General features: G+C 33.6%; 1 protein-coding gene across 5 annotated transcripts in view; it reads right to left on the bottom strand.

The window, feature by feature from the left end:
- Positions 1–26,551, bottom strand: part of Pclo (piccolo presynaptic cytomatrix protein) — a 371,116-nt gene that overhangs the window by 194,822 nt on the left and 149,743 nt on the right. For all 5 annotated transcript variants that reach the window (XM_074064870.1, XM_074064869.1, XM_074064871.1 and 2 more), the window contains exon 4: positions 3,800–4,477. In XM_074064870.1, coding sequence (XP_073920971.1) covers positions 3,800–4,477 — 678 coding nt within the window. The remainder of the gene's footprint in view (positions 1–3,799; positions 4,478–26,551) is intronic.

Here is a 26,551-nt window from a genome sequence, read left to right as displayed (position 1 = left end):
TGTCTAGGAAAAATCTGCTCAAACACTATCTGAGAATATGATGAGGGAAACAGTCCTTCTAAGGTACATGCACATTTTGAAATCATCATGTGATTACACTACATAAATGACATATGCTACTTTTAAAACTTTACAAAGAGAAAATTTTAATTCAAAACTTTAGAAACAGTTCAATTTAAAACTTTAGAAACAGAAAATTTCAATTTAATTAGAAATGAAGAACTAGCCTCAAATGAAGGCTAGTTCCCAACTGAAGAACTCCAGAATGATTTTTGAAGCTATTTAAAACAAATAATCTTTTTTTTTTCCCTTTATTGTTGTGCTGGGTGGGGGTACTTGTGGCATTTATGAAGGTGGTTACAATGTATCAAGTATATCACACTTGAATTCACTCCCTCCACTATTTTCCTTTATCCCTTTCCTCCAATTCCTGGAATACTTTCTACAGGTATCTTTGTTGCATTTACTTACTTCTGCACCCAGTTGCATCACATTTACTCTCCTAATCCTTTTCCCCACCACCTCCCCCTCTCACTAGTATCCCCTAACACTGCAAGACCTTTTCCACCCTCCTATTCTCAGATTTTGAAGAAAAAAAGAGAAAAGAAAACATGACATTTTTGCTTGTTTGAGATAAAGGTAGCTACACAGGGAATTTCCTTGTGCTATTTCCATGTATATATGTGTTATATCTCCAATTGGTTTATCTCCTCTAATTTTCTTCATTCTATCTTTAAGAAATGCACATTTTTTTTCTGATAGTTAACAAGACCACATGATGGGTACCAGTGAACATTAGCATTTGTTTGTGGAATTTCCACAATTTTTTCAAATTAATGGTATTTAACTATACATTTGGAAATCAGGTAACAAGATTGAGTATGACCTCTGATCTACTGCTTCCGCTTGTGGGATATTCTTGTGAAATATCCTTTTCTTCTCCTGTGGGTGCTCATTAAAACCAAATAGCAAAATAGCAAAAAAATTAAATTTACATGTAGCTAATTTTGAAGCTAGATTTCAGGTAACTCTAATATAAAATTTTAGATAGAGTTTTTTTTTATTGTTGTGCTGAGTGGGGTACATTGCAGCATTTATGAAGGTTCTTACAATGTATCAAATATATCATACTTGAATTCACCCCCTCCATCAAGATTTTAAAAGATACTCATGCATAGTCAATCAATGTTATCTCAAAAATATTACTATTTTTAATTTCCTGATAGTTAATGGGGTTTGCACTCAGGGCCTCATGCTTGCTAGGCAAGTGCTCTACTACTTGAGCCACTTCCCTAGGTCTTTTTTGCTCCAGTTATTTTTCAGATAGGGTCTGGAGTTTTTGCCTAGGCCAGTCTGGACCACAGTCTTCCTAATTCAGCCTCTCATGTAGTTGGGACTGCAGATGTGCTACCACCATGCCAGACTATCTTGCTGAGATGGGATCTATCTCTCTCTGGCCTGGCGCTGAACTGCAATCCTCTCAATCTCTGCTTCCAAAGTAACTGGGATTACAGGCATGTGTCAACAAACCTGGCTCTAAAATACAATTAATCATCTTTAATGTGAAAAATTTATCTACATTTAAAGAAATATAATGAAAATAGTGATTTTTAGTTTATTTCACTTATTATCTATTCTTTGTGAATATTTTATTATGTAATAATGCATTAGTATAAATAATGCAAGCATTCAATTTATAAATAAATAAATATAGGTTGAGTATCCCTTGTCCAAAATTCTGGTGACCAGAGTGCTTTTGATTTCAGATATTTTTTTGATTTTGGAATATTCACATATACATAATGAGTTATCTTAGGAGTGAGGCCTAAGTCTAAACATGAAATTCATTTACGATTTCTATATACCTTACATCTAAAACTTGAAGATAATTTTATGCAATATTTTGAATGTGCCTGCATTCTGATGGAGATCTATCACTTGAATAAGGTGTGGAGTTCTCCACTGGTAAAATGCATGGGCACTCAAACATTTCAGATTTTTAGATTAGGGTTGCTCAACTTGTTCACATATATTGAGGTTAATATGATGATATTATGATTAATATAATGATTCATGTGTACTAAGATAATGTTTTATCATGATGCTAAAAGAAAATAATAAAAAAATGATAAAGATGAAAAAAAGTAGTACATTGACAACTTATTTGACATCGTCTTTAGGTTACGTTTAGAATGCAATGGAGAATCATTCAGAATATCTGAGCAAGGGAGTAAAGTTATATGGAGAGAAAGGAGAAAGGGAAGGTGTGGTCACCAGTCATCAGAACACTCACAACATTGGCAGCTCATGAAGGCTCTGACCAGGGTAGGGTCCATCAGAAGAGGAGCTACTAGACAGGAGTGTGATCACTTCCATGTGGAGAACAAAGTGGGTGGGGGAGCATTAGGCCATTTGGAAGATTAGCCACTGGGAGACTGGACATAGTGAGTGATGGCACCATTATTACAGACAGAAAGTCAGAAATAGAAACTGCTACTATAGGAAAGTGAAAAAGATTCAGACATACTGAGTTTGAATTCACAGTGAAGCTTTGAAGAGAATTGACTGAAAACAGAGGCAGAAGAAGTTGCACAAGTATTTTAGGCTGTTGTTCATGAGACTCACCTGGAGGAAAGACAACATAACTCAAAGAAAAACTTTCTTGTTTGAAGACTGGCAGAGAAAAACCATGGAGATCATGGACGAAGTCAAAGTAGAACTCATAAGGGGTGATCAGAAAGAAAAAGAGAAAGAAATGGAGGTCATGAAAGCTATGCACAGTTTCCTAAAAGGGGAAGCAGCAGAAAACATGAAGTTCTACAAATGATCTGGAGAAGCAGAGTGGTGACCGCCAGTGCTTGTCATTAGAATAAAGGATGTACTGACAGCCACTTTTTATTTTTTGACTCTTATCTGTATAGTACTCATTTATATAATGAAGAGAGAACAGGATTTATTTAACATGTACAGATGGGTTAGTAACCATGTGTGAAAACTGTAAACAAACAACAAATGAAAAACAATTGAATCAAAGTTGGTCATTTGTAAATTAAAGTTATTCAAATATATATGATGAAAGAACTTTTTGTAGCTCTAAACATTATTTTCTCTAAAAATGATACAATTGTTTGTGCAAATATTACTTAACATGGGGTACTCCCTACAAGTTTCCACTAAAGAAAAGGAGTATTATTCTAGATTCCAGATTGTGCTTGGACTTAAGAGTAATCATTCAATATTAAAAGTATTGAACAAAACTCCTAATATACATAACATTAAAATGATAAATACTAAAATAAACTATGAATTTGTAAAATGATATTTTTTTATAGATTTTAGGCATACCTCTTTTTGTTTTTTTCTGTTATCATGTCAAGGCTGACCATATCTTAAAAGCTTCAGTGTGAAGAAATGTGTTGCCTCTTGTAAAACCAAGTGGCAAAGTGAACAGAAACTTATATGATGACACATTGCTTTATGTTGAAGGGACATACTGATTTTTATGTTCATCATGAAGAAAAAAATGAATATATATTAAACTTCCTTAATCACACTGTATGAGTTTGGTAAATTATTTGACAGAAAATAGAAAAAATAAATTTGTACTTATGCTTCATATAAATTTGTTTAAGCTACCAGAAAGGAAAAGTTATTAATTTCAGCCAAACAATTGTTATGCTTCTCTGGAAATGTAATGATTGTCTGGAAGCCATCAGCTCTGTGCTTATCCCTGAGCAATAAATGAATGTAAGCTAGTACATTGCATACATGACTGAAAAGTTAGGAAAAGAAAACTTACTGTTTTTTCTTTCCCAGGTTCCATCTGATCAGGTTTTGCTATGCCTGCTGTCTGGAGCTGTTCTTTCATCTTTTTGGTAGTCTTAGCTTCTTCCTTATGCAGATCACCCATTTTGGTTTGTGGCTGCTTCTCTTCTTGTTCTGCCTTTGGAGCTACTCTACTTTTGGGCTTTTCATCAGCAATTTGTGCTTGAGTTTTAGGAATCTCATGATGCTCTTCTTCTAGAGCCAATGTCTTTTCTTCTGGGGGTAACGTTTTGTCTTTAGGGATTGGCTTCTTTTCTTCATGAGATGGCTTCTTTCCTTCCAGGGCTAACATTTTTTCTTCTGAGAGTGGTTTTTCTTCTGGGGGTGGCTTTTTTTCTTGAAGGGTTGAAACTTCATCTTTCTCCAGTTTAATTTCTTCTTGTTTTTTATCTGTAGTTACCTTAGGAGGTACTTTTTCAATTAAAGGTGTTTCTTTCACTTTTTCTGGAATGAGTTTTTCAGCTTCGGTTTTTACCTCCGGTTCCTTCTTTTTCACTTTTACCTGGGAAGGCATTGCTGTTTTCTGAGATGGTGGCTCTTCAGGGACAGGCATGGGGGATGCCTTGGGTCCTGATAGCATTTTTCCCATGTCTCCAAGCTGTCCAGAGATTGCTCTCTGGGTTTGGCAACTTAAACAAAGCCATTCTTGAATCTATAAATAGAACAAAAATGAACTGATTAACTATATGCAGTGTATCTACTGCAGTGCATTTTCAAGAAGAAAATTTGACAATGTCTAGTCACATTTTTTGTACATGGAGAGGGTAGGTCATTGTTTACTATATCAATGAAACAGTTATTTCAGAAAGATTATTATTAGAGACAACTTAAAATCTAAAAATGGGCAGAAACTCTATAGACCAACAATCCACTATGCTCATTATAAATGATAAAAGAAAGAAAGAAAAACACATGAAAGATTGACCATGGAAATACCCATTTTCAGGGGTGGGGTGGGGAGGAATTTGCGTGTCTGAAAGAAAATTATTTTTAAGCTTGTTTTGTTCAAACTTAGTATTTCCATCATAAACTCATTCAAACACTATTATACTTTATAATAATTTTCATTTTAACAATTAATTAATCAAAATTTCATTTAGGATTTAGCCTGCTATCTGCTATCTGCTATCTCTTGGTACTGGCCAAATATAGTTCTACCTATCAGTGTAGGCAGAGTTTTCAGGAACAACTTGTGCATACACAATTCTGTGCTTTCAAATTAAGAAAATAATTTGATTGTTAATATTGATCATATTTTGTCATTTGATTCAACAGGAAGTAGTCAGTTGCTCAAATTGTTTGGTCTCTTTCCCTGAGAAGCGTTGTTCTGATTTGTAGACTAAAACATTCCTTTGCATCTCTGCTCTCCAGTGTATAAGCCATGGTTATCTGCACCAAATCAACCGAGGTGGTACTTAGACATAAAATTTCCTAGGGATAATAGCAAAATTGTTTTAGCAGAATCCTGGGAGTAGAGAAAAGAGGATTTGTCTTCTTGGAAAAACTGTCAGATTGTTTTTGCAAACTAAAGAGTGAGAACTAGTCTCTGATAAGAATGCATGGCACATAATCAGTGAGGAGACAGATGAGGCTAGACAAATTGTAGAACTACTCCCTGACTGACATAGGTTGCACTTTTTCCTACAACATACCTACCCTAAAGTAAGAAATAATGACTGCACACGTAGCTTGTTTCTAATTATTATCATTTAAAGTGTACCCATTCTGTAAGATATAGGGTGGGAGGATCCAACAAATAGCATCATTCATATGGTGCATTGTCTTCTGAGATGCTCACTTTCAAATTACTGGTTTTCACTCTTTTTAGGTGCTCAGCTTTAATTATTTAGGGACAAAAATGTAACATACTATCAGAAATCTAAGTTTGTTTTCTAACTTCAATCCTCAATTTCTTTACAGAGATGAAAAATGTTGCTTAAATCTGTGTTTGTTCTATAAGCTATAAACTTTTATAATTCTTACTTGGTAATATAAAAATATAAAGACAAAGTCAATTCTTTAAGTTCAGAAAAAGACTGCCTATAAAACATTAGGATGTATTATGGGTACATTTGCTTTTCATGTGTATGATTAACCAATATCACTTCCCTGCTGGTTTACAGCAGCTCTGAAGTGAATTGTGGCTTTTGAATATAATGACTTTGCCACAAGTCATAGGAAAGAAACTGATTTGATCCCTTGTCAAATACTAAAAGCTCCAGTCCTGCGTTGAATATTCAGTCCCCAAAAGAGGCATTTCCACAAAAGCTTCAGAAAATCAATCAATCTATGCTGTGGTTTTAAAAACCATTACTTGGTACAGCCACATCTTAAGATATTTTCATTCAGAGTCTGTCTTTTTAAAAAAACAAAACCAGATACAAATAGCTGCATCATAATGGGAGTTTTGTCAGATGGATTCTAAAATCGACATGCAGGTGTGTGTTAAGCATTCTCACAAGGCCATGTCCTGATGTAAATAAGTTAGGAACTTTTAACATAGCAGGAATACAGGTTTTATTCTACTGGAAAAAAATGCCTGTTAGAAATGCATGATTATTTTATCTGAAATTATTCTTACTGCCTATAGCACAATGGTACACAGCACTTGTAAAAATGTGTTGAGGAAATGAAGCATGGTGATTATATAAAGGCAACACACTCATTATTTTCAAACCATTTGAAGCTTAAGAGGATAAAATGTATAATTTCACTAATTTATTATGTCATATAAAGTATTTCTTTTTCCCAACTTAAAGCAACACTTGATAAACTTATAACACATATTACTAAGGTCTGTAGTGTGAAAAGAGGCAATAGTATAAATTTAAGGATCCCTTTGTGGGCTACTGCAAATTAATGTTTTGCTTAATTCCTTTATGTACTTAAATCTAGTATTTTTAAGCATTGCCACTTTTCAATTATTTTTAATCTGATGTTGCTATTCTTAGTCCTTTGAGTGCATGAGTGATATTATTGTGAAAAAAAAAAAGACAACATAATTATTTTGACTTTACATTTAGAAATTGACCTTTCCTCTCTCCCTCCCTCCTTGCTTCCCTCCCTCCCTGTCTCTCTCCCTTCCCTCTTTCCTTCCTTTCTTTCTTCTGTCCTTCCTTCTTTTTTTGGTAGTTTCTTGGTCTTGCTATGCTGCCCACGCTGGCCCCAAACTCATGATCCTCCTGCGTCTGCTTCCCAGTGCTGAGATTACAAGCATAAACCACCGCTCTTGGCCTTGGAAACTGATGTCTCAATTATATCAAATAAGTACACCCTAATTCATCATGTATCTATTAAGTATATTTCTACTCTGTTTATGTCTATTGAGTACATATGTCTCTGGGGAAGTGTATGTGCAAAGCTTATTCTATCACAATCTTACATTCAAGTAGAAGAAATAAAGCATGGGTAAAATAAGTATAACAGGCATCCAGCACAACATTAAAGGGAAAAAAAAATTGGAATCCTCCCCAAGAAAAAGCATAGAGATGCTGTGTTGCACCGTATAGTGGAGGAAGACACTATTTCTAGCCAGACATTTTCCAAAATTAGGCCTTAAAATTGATGCATTAATAAATTGTGAACCTAAAATGAAGTTATATTTTGTCAAAATATTTGTCACATTTTTAACATAATAGAAATATCAATTAAATTATTTATATGTGGTAGAAGTTCGTCAAGGTATGAGGACAAGAACATCAGACTGAGACATTATTTTACGCATATTGGAATTAAATCATTAGGGGCATAGCAAACCACATAAACAAGACTGAAAGAAGACAATGGCTAAATTAGCTGAATACAGATTGAAATTTAAATCATAAATGTGTTGTCTAGCTCTAAGATAAAGAGGAAGCTTGAAGAAATAAGTAGAGATACTCTCTTAGCACATTTTGCCAAATAAATAAAGTTAGGTAGTTAGGTAGTTTGTGGAACAAAGTGAGACCAAGTGAAGGTTCCTGTGGAGGACTTAGGCCTGTGTCCTAAGATCAATCTGGCAGATTATGATTACCTACCTATACTGGTAGAAATTAAATATAGAAACAGAGAGAAATTAACATTATTAGAAGAAATAGGACATAATAGATGTACCAGGATTGTCCAATGAATATATGTAGATCACAAGAAATTTGAGGAATTGTATGTCCCACAAGAGTATTTTTTTTAACAGTTTGAAATGATGAGCTGGTGATCTTATGTATGTGTCTCTTTTCTTTTCTGCAGCCCTACAACCAGACTTAGAATACCAACAGAATTCATCAAGCAGAAATTATAATGTCATGTAGAAGTTATAATTTCAATAATGACAATATTTTGTAGGTTAGAAAAATCATACAGTAATAACAAAAATAATATATGTATATATATATATATATATATATATATTTTTTCCCCCTTTCTTTGATGCTGGGAATCAAACCTAGGATGTTAGCCAAATGCTCTACTGTGAGCTATACTCACAGTCCCTTACAAATTTCTTTAAGTATACAACTTTTATTTTTGCTTATTAAGGGGAGAAAAGGCATGCTAATAAATGAAACGGTGGAGGCTAAGTAAAATTAAATGCAAAGTGAGAAAAGCAACGATGGTCAAATATTTAAAAATGAGTAAGAAGGAATAACATTGAATTTCTAAGGACATTCATTTTGGACAATAAGAGTCAGTATCATTAATTAAAAACAAAATTACCAGGAACAATTTACTTCATAAAAACTAACACTGGGGTCTGTGGCATGGCTCAAGAGGTAGGACACTTGCCTAGGAAACACAGCAAAAAGGACAAAAAATGAACTTGGAAAACTTTAACAACATAAGAATATAAGAATCTGTTGGTCACAATTTTTTCCTTCTTTAACAAAATGTGAATTTTTTTGTATCACTGTATTCTGAAATTTAATGAAGATATATCATATTTCTAGGTCCAAAACATAGTATCTTCACTCTTAGTTGCTCGATTGCCACACCATTTACCATCCATAATATTTGCCAATCAGCAGCAACAGAAAGTAAATTACTCAGGATTCCTTAAGATATATAAAAATTCAATGTGTAATGTATCACTGAGTATGACTTTTATTAGCTGAAAAGATTTGAGAAACAAAATATTAAGCCTTTCTATGGTAGTAACAACTGTGAGACACATGGCTCTTCACATTGTTCCTCAAGATTAAATATCAAATGAGTAATAATTTCACCTTTGAATTATTTTCTTCTAAAGACATCTAGCGATGTTAAAATATTTTTTATGTTGAGGATGCTATCTGTTAGCATTGCGTCATGGCATAAACTGTAATAAAAGCTTATGTTTCATCTATATCATGACTAAATATGTTCAACGAAGAAGCCACCACACCATGAGAGTGATCACATTTCTGTCCACTGCTCTAACATTAATAAATAAAAAATAAAAATTCATCTGCAAGAAGTAGAGAATATTCTGATAAACAAATGGTGTCTAAAAAGTAACTCTATGTTGATCACGCACCCTTGAACCTATCCAGTTGTCAGCTAGTACATGTTAATAAAATGCATTTATTTTAACTTCATCAAAGCTTGTTCAAAACAAAACAACACTCCAAAAACACCCATTAATCTTCAGAGGATTGTAGGAATTGAAAGCAATAAAAACCCAGGAAAGGGATGCTGCTGTGCTACTCAGCATTTTTCCATCAATAAGCAATTTGCTTTATATAACATTTCAGCTGTAACTATAGCAACAGTACCATTAAGCAAAATCTCAGAACTTCAGGCCTGCCTACTTGCTTTTCTAAGTGTCTTTTCTAGAGCATGATAATAAGACCTGCAGCAGGTTGAAGTTTGCCTTTAAACTTCAAATGGCAGAGAGGTGATGCTCCAAAAGCATCCATAAGCATTCATATTTGTATTTGGAAATCTTGCAAATAGCATTTAATGTGAATTTTCATTAAAAGACCAAATGGACTGATTTGGAAGCTAATCTCCTTCAATAGAAGTAGCTAAGCAAAGACTATGGCCCCATCTTAACATTCTGCAAGGGAAGACAGAGATTTGACAGATAGAGCCTTAAGTCTTTCTAGAGTAGTAACAATTGTGAGACACAATTGATCAGGAGAGTTTGTACTATGACCAAGTGAGCTCCCTGCCACTGTGCAGTCTTTGAGCTCACAATAAAAACAAGACATTAAGATTTTGTTGGCCTCTCTGTTTGCTTATCATTCAGAAGGTTTTGTTTTTCTTTTTTTATTATATCCATATGTGCATACAATGTTTGGGTCATTTCTCCCCCCTTCCCCCACCCCCTCCCTTACCCTCCCTTACCCCTCACAACAGGCAGAAACTATTTTGCCCTTATCTCTAGTTTTGTTGAAGAGAGAATATAAGCAATAACAGGAAGGGTTTTTGCTAGTTGAGATAAGGATAGCTATACAGGGAGTTGACTTGCATTGCTTTCCTGTACGTGTGTGTTACCTTCTAAGTTAATTCTTCATGAACTAACCTTTTCTCTAGTTCCTGGTCCCCTTCTCCTATTGACCTCAGTTGCTTTAAAGTATCTGCTTTAGTTTCTCTGCGTGAGGGAAACAAATGCTATCTAGTTTTTTAGGTGTCTTACCTATCCTCATACCCTCCTTGTGTGCTCTCGCTTTATCATGTGATCATAGTCCAATCCCCTTGTTGTGTTTGCCCTTGATCTAATGTCCACATATGAGGGAGAACATACGATTTTTGGTCTTTTGGGCCAGGCTAACCTCACTCAGAATGATGTTCTCCAATTCCATCCATTTACCTGCAAATGATAACATTTCATTCTTCTTCATGGCTGCATAAAATTCCATTGTGTATAGATATTATATTTTCTTAATCCATTCATGTGTAGTGGGGCATCTTGGCTGTTTCCAAAACTTGGCTATTGTGAATAGTGCTGCAATAAACATGGGTATGCAGGTGCCTCTGGAGTAACCTGTGTCACAGTCTTTTGGGTATATCCCCAAGAGTGGTATTGCTGGATCATATGGCAGATCAATGTTCAGATTTTTAAGAAGCCTCCATTCAGAAAGTTTTTAAGCAGAGAATTAATTACAATAATAATATGGTTATAAATCTCCTTTTTTACTCATTGACAGTGTTACCTGAGGCTTGTCACTTGTACCATGACATCCATAATCTTAGCGATATGATGTCTATATATCTTAGTTCCATGCATTTTTACAACTCGATTTGATATCTCAATAGACTTTTTTCTTAACTTATAAATGTATTGTCTTTGTTATCTGTAAAAGGGGAAAGGATTGAATTCCCAGTTGGTGAACACTATTTTCAGACAACAAACCAGTAATTCAGACTATAAAATTAGGATGTTAGAATTCATGAGATTGTCATTTATAGTTGCGTGAAATGTCCCTCCTGAAAATGAATGAACGAAATGTGTATAAGTTTCTTTTATTACTACACTTATTTTTTTGCTGGTACTGGAGGTTGAACTCAGGACCTTGGACTGCAATCCATCTAGCTACATCTCCCTTGTACCCGCGATTACAGAGGTACTCATCACATTCAGATTGTTTGTTTAAAAATGACTTTTTTTCTTGAGCTAGCCTCAAATTGTGATCTTCATACCCTTCATTGATATTTTTGCATCTGATTTTCTTTGATTATACCAGAATAATTTTCTGGTGGGTTTTCCACCACAATTTATATACATTTTCCTAACTAAGAAAGTAATCTCAGTATTTGAAGTTATAAACAAATATCATTACACAACTAACATATAACTATGTGCTATAATCATTACATTGATAAAATTTTGACAGAACTCACCAAAGAAAATCATGGGCTTAGACTCCTTTTACAACATATTCCACTCAAGCTGCTTTGATGAAATACAATAAACTTTGTAGCTTATAACAAACAGAAGTTTATTTCTCATAGTTCTAAAGTCTAGGAAGACCAAGAATCAAGGTACTGACAGAGTTGGTGTCTGATGAAGTGTACTTCTAGTTCCTAATTCATTCCAGCTGTTTCCTCAGATAGACGTGCCAGGCCAGCTTCCTCAGGCCTCTTTCATAGGGGAACTCATCATATTCTTGAGGACTCTGCCCTCATGACATAATCACATCTAACACGTCACCACAGGGGCTTGACCCTTCAACTTAGGAATTTTAGGGGGACAAACATTCAGACACTTATGTTTATAGTAGTCTGAATATATATGAATGTTCTGAATATGTGTGTGTATGTATGTGAGTGTAGGTATTTCAATATATTATTTATTTTATATGGGCTTCAAGTTATTTCTTATATATACTAACTTCTCATCCTTTAGTTCTTATAGAGTTACATTTTGTTATATTCCAATTACAAGAGTTGTTTACTGACATTGCATATATGAATAATTGTATAAAAGACAAAAAACCTTTTTAAGTACTTAGGACTACAAACAATTAGTGATTGAATTTTGAGGGAGAGAGATGGTGGGGGTGAACCTAACAATGTGCAATGCAAGCATATTCAGAAATGCCACAATGAATCCTCACTGTACAACTAGTGTATATTAACAAAAATGCTTTGAGTAAAAAGTAAGGCCGTATTTAAAGATTCTAACAGGTTACCACAGGAGATTTTTATGTTTATTAAGATTACAAAGCCATATGCATTTGAAATTATTAAAAACACTCTACAATGAAATAAAATTTCACGTGTTTATAGAATAGATAAAAATTAATCCCCGTTTTTAAATTATAGTATCATTGTGGGGGTAGTATTCTGAGGGAAAAATCCTAAGGAGCCTGGCATGGATAGGAGCAGACAGGTTGGATGATGGAAAATGGACACAGGTGGATGGAGAGATGGGTTAGGGGCCAAGGCCCCTGCAACACAGTACTACCCAGTGCAAAGTCCTTGCTGCAAAGGCTCAGAATGTTGACTATGCAAGGTATGAACTTGTCTAGAATGACTTATGTTTCCTGGAATTGTCTTCCCTAAGAGATTTCCACTATAGAGTCACAAATCACCAGCCATATCATGTTTTGTATGCTCAGAAAATCTAGGCAGGGTCACCAGGTGCTGTTGTAAGATCACACACGTTGTCACTTAAATGTTTGGCTCAGAATAGTAGACAGGAATGCAGCTGCTCTACTTTCCTCTAGATTTTCCATCAGCTTGGCCATCAGCTTTTGGGTTATAGGTGTTCTGGGCTTGTCCTTACGGGTGCCAGTTCATTCTCACTCTCCCCTGTGTTAGGTTTATCTTCCCGTCTTTTGCCAGCCTTTCAGACTTCAAACTTCAGCAGTTTTTCAGCAATCACTTAACCAGGTCCCACAATTACATTAGCTCAAATCGCCAGAGCAAATCTCTTATATACACTATATTTCCTAATGGTTCTGCTTTACTGATTAAAGTCTAAGTGATACAGGCAGGTTGAATGAAGTTTTATTCAATAGGTGATGATATTTTACACTTTCAGACACTATTGGTGTGTGTGCAAAGTAATTCTAACAAACTAAGATCTTATGTTGTGTAGCAAAGAAACTGCACTTCACTGGAATTTAAGGGAAAGTGGGATTGTTTGTGTCATACATAAAGGGACATTTGAGAGGTTTAAGTTTTACTTTTAATAGTGGTGACATATTCCAGTCATCTAAATACTTTGCAGCATAAGGGTAATGGGCATGTCTAGAAGCATAATTCAAAAATTCCATAATGTATACATGCATCAAAACATCATATTGTACCTCATAAATATATACAAATAATATTTTCATGCAATAATAAAATAAAAAATTTAAAAATATCAAAAATAGGTGAACATCTATGTATCCATTATCCACTTTAAAAATAGAACATTGCAGCTGGGCACCGGTGGCTCATACCTATCATACTAGCTTCTTGGAAGGCAGAGATTGGATCACAACTCCAGACCAGCCTGGGCAAAAACGTTTACAAGACCCCATCTCAACAGCAAAAAAGCTGGGCCTGGTGGTATGTACCTCTCATCCTAGATATGGCAGGAAGCTTAAACTAGGAAGACAGTAGTTCACACTGGCCTGGGCAAAAAGCAAGACCCTCTTTCCAAAATAACCAAAGCAAAAAGGGCTACAAGTGTGGCTTATGTGGTAAAGTGCCTGCTTAACAAGAAGGAAGTTCTGAGTTCAAACCCATGTACCACCATTCCCCCAGTAAAGAGAAAGAAATAGAATACTGCCAATATTATTTAGTACTTCATATAACCAGGTGCCTGTTTCACAACACCCTATTTTATTACACTCCAAGAATAACCACTACTTTAATTTTTGTATTGCAATACCTTTGTTATTTGTTATGGTTTCAATATTATGTACTTTTATATATTGTTTACTTTTGTATATTTTTGAACTATATATTATATTTTGGACTATCTTTCTTTTCCTTTTTTAAAGTAAAAATTGCCTTAGTGCATAAGCATCTATAAAATATGTGTGGGACATAAAAAAATAACTTTACAATGAGCACCCTTGAGCCATTTATCTAATCAGTACTTCAGGAAAGTGAAGACATGAGGCACTGAATGAGTTAGGGGAGAAGAGGAGTTGCAGAGAGACAGACAAGAGCCCTGCCAGAAACACATGGAATGTTTTACTTGCACACCTATCCATATGCTGTCAGGGCTACTGCAGGAGTAGTACACAGTGCTCTATGTGTTCCTACTAGAACAGGAGACAGAGTTTGTTACATGGAGAAAGTCAGTTGGAGCCTCACGGCCTGAAATTCTCAGCTGACTCAAGGAAGATTTTTGAGTCAGACAGTGGCATGATTGAATCTGTCATTTTGAAGAGTCTGATAAAGAAACATCCCAAAAAACCAACACTGCTTTCTGAGCCTTTGAGTATGCACAGTATACAGAGCTAAAAAATAGAACTCCCATTTTTAACACATAGCTGGTTTCGTTTAGCATGTAGCTTCTTCCCTAGGCCACATGCATTTGAAGAGGATAAGTTTCCCCTAAAGGAATGACACTGCTTTGCAGAGCTTGCAAGCTTGTATAGATGACTAGGGCAGCAGCAGAAGAAACTGAATGATGGACTTGACATTGCCAAGGGAAAAGAATGTCCTAATTTACAAGGAATATGGTGATTTAAAAATAGAGAAGTATGTCCTGGGGTGGGGGTAAGATTGGATGGGGTATGATGAGTTAAAGGACCTTGTGAATACACTTTATCTCATTAAATTGTCACAACAATCCCACAAGAAACGTTCTATAATTACGTTCATTATACAGAGAAGAAAATGAAACATAAAAACTGAAAAAATAATATTCAAAGCCGGAAAGTGGCAGGCTGCAGAGATATGTCCATAGTTTTATATTCAGAATTTATGATATAGAAGGTACTTATGCCATAGTAAGAGGTGGGGTTTCCCAGAGATTATGTGCAAAGAAGAGACCAGAGAGCAGATTCTTGGAGAATAGCACCATTTAAAAATTAAAGAATTATTAATAAAAAAGAGTGGAAAAGGAACAGTTTTTAGTACACTTGAGTGAAGAAAGAAGAGAATTTGAAGGAAGTAAACAGACATTACTAAATACTGCAATGGGTCTAAGTAACATAAACCTCAGAAGAGATTGGTAGGCATGTCTTTTTAAGCAATCGAACTGCGTACTCTTACAGTTTCTTCTTAATGTCTGCTTTGTTTCTTTCATCTTTGCAATAATGCTTTTGATTTCTCTCAGTCTGCATAACTAGCTTCAGACAATTGTTATGATGTACATCACATTACTCCATCTTTATATATGACTGAAAGCATCTAAACACACAAATGGAAAGACATCCCAGAATTAAACTCAAGTTTCATGGTAGACATCCCCTTTTGAGTGACATTAGATTTTGGAATAGAAACTCATATGTGGGTGTCATTTTCTTATTATACAGTATTAAATAATTAAACTTCATATAGACCAGTTTACATAGAATAGGACATAATACTTTCCTATTTTGCTTTTTTACAGCCTTTAAAATGGAAAAATTAAGTTATAAATAAGAAATGAGAATGCTTTGCAAGCTTTGTATATATAAATGCATACCTAGCAACTACTGCAGGAATCTTTATTCTTAGAGAAGCTATTGAAATATCACTCTGAATAATTCAATTAATTTATAATTCCAAAAATTTCACTAGTGTGTTGTGGTATGTTAATGCTGAGATTAAAGGCATTATTGCTTAGTTCAAGCAAGAAAAAGAAAAGATAAGTAGTCTCAATATCCTTATAATAAAAGTTAGAGAAAATGTTCTGGAAACACATGAAGATATAACTCATGTGAAGTGGAGACAAGGAGAGTCAGGGAAGGGTTTTCAGAGGAAATGACAAGTGAGAAGTAGTGGTAGTGAGTCAAAGAACAGATGCTAAGAGGGGCCAGTTTGACAACAAATATATTATGAACAGAAGAAGAATGTCCATGAAAGAAGAATAGTGATTGAAACTCTATGAAGGAGACTCAATAAATGGGATTTTGCTTTCCTTCATATCCTATTCCTTTTTTTGAGAACCAAGCCAAAACCTAGAAAATTAGATATTAAAGCTTTATTGATTTTTAAAAGGAAGCAAAACCAAATCTGACATTTAGCTTTAAATGCATATTTAGTAGAGTGAACTGGCTATTTAACTTTGAAACACATATTTATAAATGTAATACTATCTAACACACAGCTAGCAATGAATTACGATACTCGATGTTTTGGTCATATTTTAATGTGGTTTCATATGACTGATAAATTCTATGAAATTCAGAATACTTATTCACTGCATTGTTACAAGGTTAGGGTCTAAATTAATCTCTATGCCCCCATATTGCTATTCATAATGATATATGTGACATGTTAAATAAAAAATATTAATGAAATAATAAAATATTACATAAAACTTTATTATATATGAATTTTTAATGTCTAGTCCATTTGTATTTTCATTTTCTCACCTGTGAAATTATGATAATATTAAAACTTATTATATTTAACTGATAAATTATGGAAAAGAGTGAGGTAGAAGTTACTTGGTTTTGGCACAAAAGCAGACAAACTGACCTATGTAAGAGAATAGACCAGAAGTAAATCCCTATATTTACATTCAGCTGATCTCTGACAAGATGCTAAGAACCTGCATTTGAGAAAGGACAATCTTTTTAATAAACGGATTTGGGAAAACTTGATATCCCCATGCAGAACAATGAAACAGGATCCCTACCTCTTATCAGATACAAAACCCAACACAAAATGGATTAAACATTTATGTATAATATCTGAAACAAATGAACCACCAGAACAAAAATATGAGAAATGCTTTAGGACATTGCAATGGATAAGGATGTTTTGAACAGGATCTCAAAAAGTACAGGAAACAAAAACAAAAATTCACCAATGTGGTTATACCAAACTAAGAAGTTTCTTCTCAGCAAAGGAAGCAATAGCTGCTGAATACAAAAGAGACAGCCCTCAGAATGGGAGTAATTTTTGCCAATTATACATCTGAAAATAGGTTAATATCTAAAATATATAAGGAACTCAAAAAATTCAATAGCAAAAAAAAAACCCCTCAAGCAATACCAATTTAAAATGGGCAATAAACTTAAATAGACAGTTTTCAAAAGAAAACATAAAAATGACCAACAGGTACACCAAAAAATGCTCAGCATCCATCAGAGAAACGAAAATCAAAACCACAATGATGTATCATCTCACATCAGTAAGAACAGCTTATATCAAAAAGACTAAAAAGTGAGGGCAAGGATGTAGAGAAAAGGGAACCCTTGCACACTGTGGGTAGGAATGTAAGTTAGCTCAGTCATAATGGAAAATAATATGAAAATTCATTAGAAAATTAAAATAGTGAGCTAGGGGTTTGACTCAGTAGTAGAGTGCTTGCCTAGTATGTACTGGCCCTATATCCAATCCCCAGTATTCCAAAAACCAAAATTAAAAACAGAACTACTATATGATCTATCAATTTGGTGGAGGGAGACCATAACAAATGACAATAGGAACAGTTTCTGAAAAAACAGAGGGTATAAAGTAATTATAGCAGGAAGAAAACTCAAATAATAGTTCACAAGGGAGACATCTTCACATTTCTATCATACATTTTAGTATCATGATTACCAATATATTATATTCAGGGAAAGCCATTTAGTAAGTTTAAATTTTTCTTATAATTACTTAATAAGGTCAGGAATGAGGTCATAATAACATTTGAGAAAGACACAGGAGGAAAATTATAAGAACTATACAATAATTCTGAAAAGATCATTGGAATCAGAAAATAGATTATAGGTTGCATTCATTTTTAAATCTGTCACTAAATTTCATAATAGCTTACTAAAACCATTGCATGTTTCTTATTGCAGATGGCTTCATTCATATATGATTTGTAACAGCTTTCTTCTCAAATATATTTAAATATGTACCAAAATAAATTAGAAACATGCTGTGATATAATTAAAAACTAAGGTTTTTTTTTTATAATTCTAAGTATGCTTGTTCTAAAATAGCAACTCAATTATTCTCTGTAAAGATCAAACTACATTTGAGTAAAGAGATTTCACTGACAGACACATAAGAGATTCTTTTTAATGCTTTCATATTTAAGTTATCAATTTATAATAAATTCCTTATTTTACTTCTTATTGTTAATGTAACAAACATTCTTATTGTTGGTATAATGAACTCCATAGAAAGCTGTTAAATAATAGGGAGTTTCTTAAGTGAGACCCCTGAAGTACACAACTGATCCTTGACCTCAAAACACATACTGTACCAACCTGTACACTAGGAACTCCAGCTGCTTTTTTTTTTCCCTGAGTAAGGATTAGGCCTGGGTCCTGAGCATGTGGGTAAAGTTTTCTCTATTTAGATGTATCCCTCCTCTTTTCAGTGGTTTGAAACTGTGTATTGGCCCAGCTACTACCCAGTCCTGCCTGAATATTGAGAATACTTCAACTGAAAGATTAATGGATATTAAAACCCCAACCAACAACTCTGCCTCAGATATGCAAATCCCAACAGGGACATACAAGAAATATGAAAAAAAAAAAAAACAAGGCCACACGAGTCCTTCAAAAGTCAACAATTCCACAATAGTGAACTCTAAAGACAATGATGTGGATTGAATCATAGACAAAGAATTCAAGGGAAGGAATATAAAATTTATCAACAAAATTAAAGAGGACATAGATAAATGTTTAATGACTTTCAAGAATACCTTTGTCCATAAGAGTTATATATACAGGAAAATAAAAATACTATATTTGCATGAAAAAAGTATTCAAATAAACAGAAATTTGAAGTAAGGAAGACAATGAAGAATATGAAAGAGGAATTCAATAAAGATATAGAAATTCTGAAAAAAATTTGAAATACGGGTAATGAAAAGCTCAGTAAGTCAAACAAAATACTCAGTTGAAAATCTTACCAACAGACTGGATCAAGTAGAGGGCAGAATATCGGGAGTTGAAGACAGGTGGATGAGTTTGGAAAATAAAACAGGAAGTATGAGCAGAAAATATAAGATTTCTGGAATACCATTAAAATACCAAATCTACAAATAATGTCCAGAGAAGAAAGTTAAGAGGTGTAATCTAAGGGCATAGAAAACATACTCAATAAAATAATAGTAGAAAAATTTCCAGATCTAGGAAAAAAGATGGTCATCTAAGTACAGGAGACTTTTAGAACACCAAATAGACAAGACCAGAAAAGAATCTCTATACATCATGTATAATTAAAACACTGTACAGAAAACAAGGAAAGAATATTGATAGCTGCAAGAGAAAAGTCCCAAGTCACAGAGAAAGGCAAACCCATCAGAATAGCAGCATATTTCTCTATCAGAAACGCTAAAAGTAAGCAGGGCATGAAACTATGTATTTCAAGTCTTGAAAGAAAATAACTGCCAACCATTACTGTTTCCAGCAGTTATCTTTCATAACTGACAGAGAAATAACCTTCTAGCATAAGCAAAAAATAAAGCAATTCATGCTAAATCAGCACTGTAGAAGATACTTAAAAGATCCTATACACAGAACAGGAAGACAAACGCAACAATGAAAGTATAAGAAATAATAAATCCCACTAACTATGTAGATAAACAAATAAGGATTAGCAAAGAATCAAACATTATTAAAAAAAAGCAAAATGACAGGAATTTCTGTAGCCCTTTCATGGATTTTTTTTTTCTTGCAGTGTAGGGGGATGACCTTAGGGCATTATGCTTACTAGGCAGGCACTCTACCGCTTGAGGCTTGACTTCAGCCTGATCTCTTTCAATAATAATTCTGAATGCTAATCATCTCAATTGTCCAGTCAAAGACACAGACTGACAGAGTAGATTAAAAAGCAAGACCTGACCTATTTGTTTCCACAAAAACTGTACTTCTCTAGTGATAAAGACACCAAAGGCTTAAAGTGAAAGGATGGGAAAAGAAGTAAATGGCACCCCAAAGCAAGCAGGTGTATTTATACTCATATCTGACAAAGCTGACCAAAATTAGAAGTGACAAAGGCAATTAGCATATACTAATAAAAACAAGAAAATCCACATATTTTATATACCAAAATTGGTAAATATACAAAAATAAAGATATTCCATGGTAGTAAGGTTAAATATATTTTTCAACTGATGACTTATTGTAGGTAGAAGTTACAGCAAATGTATATAATTTATGAACCAGTTTAAACCATCAACCAACTTCAGGTGGAAATCTAAGACTACCAATAGTTTAGCTATGGTTTACAAAATGTATTATAGCAAAGAGATTAATATTATGGAATAGCTGAAACATAAAGTAAAATATTCATTTTTCTGAGTACTAGTTATTTGACTTTTGAAAAAAGTCTTATCAATTTCTGAAATAGAGGTCACATAAGGTTTGTGGGCTTACATGAGGTAGAGTACACATATTGTTCATAAGAAACACTGGAAATAAGTCAGACACCAATGGTGTGTTTTTGTGTGTGTTGGGAGAGAGAAAATATAAGAGTTTAAGGTTAAAATACCCACTTTATGTCAAAGCAAAAGTAGGAGTATTTGAACATGTGGTTGTTGCACTTATTGAACACATTTCTGGCTAATCTGGTAACACTTTAGTATCAGGCAGCAGCCTACAAAATGTAATTTTAAATAGTACTAAATTGTGTGACCAAACTTCTACAGATAAAACTTGACCTGAACTATTAATATTATGCTTTCAATTCAAATAAGAGATATGTTTGGCATTAAGTAAGTTTAATTCCATCAGTTTGAACCAGTGACTAACATAGAGGTTATATGTATGTAAAAATGAAATTAAAAGTGAAACATATTAAACTGCTTTCCCTCATGTCCTTAGTTCTTCCCCATTCACAGACACATCTATTCTTATAAACTAAAGTGAGAAATAGTAAAATGAGAATAAAATTCATCACTATGCTATGTGTTAATATTAGCTAAACTTCTGAATGTTTTTTAAAACCATGACTAATGACCAATGATCTTAAATCCACTGTATTCAAAAATTACTTTAGGCAAAACATTTATAAAGATATAAGATACATATTATTTGCAGCTAGACAGATATTATTCTAGGAATATTAACTGGTACCTTTTTCTTCAAGAATTTCCTCTTATTTCTCTTTATTTTCATCAGATATTTTATTTTTCATTGAGTTCCATGGGCAAAAGATTTAGCAAACCTAGTCTTCTCTCAAATTTGTGTTTCCCAAACTTCAATCCACTGGAAAGATTATGTTTGATGTGCTGTGGCAACATAATATTTTCAGTGCATCATATGAAAAAATATTAAAAATTAAGAGTGAAACATTTCCATATTAAGAAAAAAAAACATTTCCTGTGCTTCAGTGGTGTGAGAGATTGAAGGAAATTTTGGAGGGCATACAAAGTAAGAGGAGGGAGAAGGACCTGAAACTATACTTCTCAGAAAATGCTTACATAGCTGGGCATGAAGAAACATTACTCAGAAAGATTGAGTTGAGGGTAATACCAAGACTGTCAGTGAATTCACTGTGTAAATCCATATGGCTATTTCTCAATGGTTTGTTAAAGTTTTATATAGCTCAGAATGACACCAAAGAAATATTTCTGTGCACTTGCATTGCCTCCTAAACTAACAGAACCATGGAAATAGGAAAAGACATGGCTTACTAAATAAAACATGTGTAGACCAAGACCAAGAACAGTGAATTTCTCCTTATTTTCTTTGAAGGCACAAAACTTGATTATTAGACAGATAATTGGATAATTAATTACTCCCTCTACCCTTCCCCTTTACAAATGCACTGGATCTTGTACAACTATTGCTATAAACTGATAAAGATGAGGTTTTCACTAACTTAATGAATGGGATTCAGAATATACCTTGAATTTTGTTACAGACAAAAATATAATTGAATGGAACTTATCATTTTCACATTTGACATTGCCTGTTGAGGTCCCAAATTAATACAAATATAGAGACTTTGTCCTCTATCATGTCTTTAACAAGGACTTTATTTTATACAATAATGTATTATCTATATGCATGGTTGATGTTATTATTAATTAAATATACTGTCTCCCCAAATATATCTAAATGTGATTTTGCTGTAGGAGAAACATCATTAAGCATTAATATAAATTAATTTTATCATATAAACTGGGAAATTTATTAGGAAAACATATCATGATATAGCAGGCAAAGAAAATCATCACCAAAACCATATATAACAAAACAGCAAATTACCAAATGAAGCATGAGTTATTTCTGTTTTTCAAGACTGTTATTCATTAGTTTCTTGCTTACTAATTTTAGAATCAGTTAGTATTTACTAATAAATCAGAGTAATAGATACTCAAGTTCTGCAAAAGTAGCCATTTGTTTGGAATTACCAAAAATGACTTATTCATATCTTGTTAATTAAAATTTTTTCTTAGATTATTAAAACCTTACTATCCCTTTCTGTTATTGTATTCACATGTTTGATAACCTTGAAGAATATAAATGAGCATTTGTTTTTTGGAAAATTTATATCTATTACAATTAACTGATTTTCTTGTAAGAACCTGAATCAATGGTATAATTGCAGAAGGCATTTTCACTTTAGAACTTATTGACTAGTAATTTCACATCTTGGGGCCACTATTCCCTTTGAAAGTCTTTGGTCATAATGGTATAAATGTAGAGATGATTTAGTTTTTTTTTTAACTAAAATGTTTACTTGGAGTTTTAAAGGAGACATCTCAAAGATATGCAGTAGGATGGGAAGTATACATAAAATTGTTTTCAATCATTATAGTGTATTTTCACTTTATTCGGAGGAGATAGTATTCATACAAAAATGAAGTATTAATGAACTTCACTGTATTTTTATCACATTGCCACAGAACAACACCTAGACTTCCTTCTCAGGGGAAAGAATATATAAAGAAAATATAAAATTCTCAGTGCTAACACCTGCTTAAATTACTTTTATAGGGAAAGCATCTCAGACTTCCTATATATATATATTCTTATAGGTAGTTTAAACTAGTTTATGGCATCAACTTGGATACTTTTGAAAACATCATTGCATATAAAACTTACTAATGACTTAAGAGAGACAAGCATTGCAAGTTTTAGGAAGACAGGAATCTTTTGTCTATATCCTGTAATGTATTTTAAGGAAGTTGATTTTGCTTCTTGATCATCATAAAATCACTGCAAGTTTTCTATTTCATAATCAGAATAGTAATTCTTACTGAAAATACCTTCTGATATCTATTCTGAGTGACTAAGATTGGTAATTCACTAGCTAAGTCCCACACTGTCAAAACTATATCTTAGTATCTGTATCTTTTGTTCCAAAGACAGCTACAAAGACACATATGGCTCATCTTCTTTGTTTCCTTCGAAGATTATAAAAGCTTGTGTCTGGAGGGAAAAGAAAACAAATAGCTGTGTTCTGTGTGCCTGCTGCTCTCCACAATTAATATCAAATAAAAGAATCATTGTTTAAGATGAGTTAATAGCCAAATGTTCCAAGAGTCAATTATAGTGGATTATAATAATGGAACATCTTATCTATCCAGCATTTTGAAATCATCAATCTGGATTGATATGCCTAAATGCCTTTAATACTTCTACAAAAACTGATGCCTGACTCTTTGTGAGTTCAGACAAAATTATGACATTTGTATCATTGCTACACCTTTAAATTTAGGTCATTCTCCAATTATTTAGAAATAATAACAAATGCTTTCTGAAATAGGACAGGAATGATCTGACAATCAATGGTTCTATATCAAATGTGGTTTTTTTTTTGGTGGAGGTGGGTGCTAAAATGATTAAGTACACCTATAGTCAACAATATACCTAGTAATCAATACCTGTGCTCAGTATTAACTCTGTCGTGCACTCACACACTGAGAGTCACAGAAGGTTGTATTTGATTTTTCCATCAAGTTGAAAAAATATACCTTTATAATCTCATCTGTTCTATATGACATAATGTCTCTCTCTATATAATTGCTTATATTGATTGGCTAAAATTTTTTCATGTATCTTACTCAAAAATAAAATTATAGAAGGAGATAAAGTACAAGATATTTCTATAAAATGCTTAAAAAAGTGAAAATTCCATCATTATCTGCCACAGAGAAATTCTTTATTTAGGGTCTTTCATTGTAGTGAGTTTACAAGTTACTTAACTGGCCTGTTTTGTTTCATATTCAGGAGTAGACCAGGTATGCAAAAGGGCTTTAGAGTTATTAATAAAGCTCTGAATTTGAATTCTGGTTCAATCCCTAATATGTAGTTTGATTTGGATAAATTATTTAAAACTCTGACCTTCTTTTTGTTATAGAGAAAAATAGTGAAAACATTTGATGAAAGTAATAGCATGAGATTTATAAATTACTTAAATATGATGATAAAGGCTGCAGATGAGCACAGTGGTGGAGCACATGCTTATCATGTGCAAGGCTCTAGGTTCCACCCCAGTAAACAAAAGAAAAAACTGTTAAAGATTAGGTCTTGTAATAAGAAACTATTAAGAGAGAAAATTAGATTAATTACTAGGAAAGCAAATAGACTGATGCAATAATAAATAACTAACTTGAGAGATAGAGATCGAGGTGAGAGAAACTCAAATTTGAAAATTTTTAATGACAGGAAATTTCTCTCCCTGCATAAGGGAAGTAAAACAATAATCTTAGACTCCATATAAGATATAAACCAAATACAAAAGTCTCAAAGTATGGAGAATCATTTCTTGGAAATATTGTCAATCATTCGATAATTATATATTGATTGACTACCGTGACAAGCAATAAAACTGTGAATGAACAGACAGTTTTCACCCTCTGGAGCTAAAAATGTAGCAGGAAGACAAACAGTAACAATTAATGACAAAATTAACAATTAAAATTATCACTAGTACTAGGAAGAAATATTTCTCTGTGTTTTGAAAATGGAGATATAATTTGGCCTTTCAGGAAGAGAGATTTTTTTCCCTAAGGCAGACATATGTAAGGTAAGAATTAAGCAGTGAAAAGAGAAGGTAAGTCAACTGGGAGATTAGGGTTTATGGGAAGAAGTGAAAAGATGGGGGATTGAACCCCTTGGGCAGTGGATCATGTAAGCTAAATGAGGTATTTTAAATATAATATATCAAAAGCATTGAAGAGAGCACCAGAAAGTGTTTAGCCAGGTAATAGCTTGGTCAGATATCCATTTTTAAAATACCATTATATGGAAAATAGATTAGTGAAAGATAAAAATGGATGAGAGATCTGTGTGCAATAGGATAGGTAAGACATGAAGGATGACTTTTTGGTAAGAGAAGAAGGGATTATAAAGATGAAGTGATTTGAGATAAAGTACATCTGGTAGAACATGGTGCTTAAGTGAATGTAGGAAGTGACAAAGAAGGAAATATAAAGATTATTCACTAATTCCTGGCTCAGGTTTCTGGGAGGATTTTTGTGTCATTTATTAAGATATTAAAGCAGGGAGAAAAAGATATTTGGACATTTAATATTTTGAAGGCAAACCTTAAGGAAGCAAGTGATGAGGTTAACATAATTGAATATAGAGGTCAGAAGCTCAGAAAAAAGACATGATTCCGATGCACATTTGGATGTTACATTGAATGTATGACGTCTTCAACTAGGGGAATGGATGGACTCTGAATACAGCGTTAGTTAGTTAAAATACCTGAGAAAAACATCTTAGAAGGGAAGATTTATTTTGGCTCACAGGTTCAGAAGTTTCAGTTCATGGTCACTTAGCACCATGGCTTTGGGCCTGTAGTGAAGCAGAATATCATGCGAGGAAGTGCATGGTGGAACAAAGTTGCTCACCTTGTGGAGGCTGGGAAGGAGAGAGAGAGAGAGAGAGAGAGAGAGTGAGAGAGAGAGATGGAATGAAAGAGAGAAAGAGAGATGGAATGAGAGACAGAGAGAGACAGAGAGAGAGAGAGAGCAAGCCAGGTTCCAATTCAAAGAATGCCCTAATGACATAATTTCCAACCCAGAGGCTTCACTTTATAAAAAAGTATTTAACACATAAGCCTTTGAGGAACACTTAGTATACAAATAATAAAAGAATCCTAGGGAAAAGATACCAAGTAAGACAACATGAAGGGCTGTTGCCAAGCCCTGAATTTACATAATCTTTAGAAGCTGGGTTGAAGTTAACTGCCTAACATTAGTCTGAGGAGAAGCGAGCAAAGGCACAGGTGGAGCTTAGGAAGAGTGCTGTACCATAGAAAACGAAAA

This window comes from Castor canadensis, chromosome 2 (genome assembly GCF_047511655.1).
Source record: "Castor canadensis chromosome 2, mCasCan1.hap1v2, whole genome shotgun sequence".
Taxonomy (NCBI): domain Eukaryota; kingdom Metazoa; phylum Chordata; class Mammalia; order Rodentia; family Castoridae; genus Castor; species Castor canadensis.
This window is presented reverse-complemented; position numbering and strand designations above follow the sequence as displayed.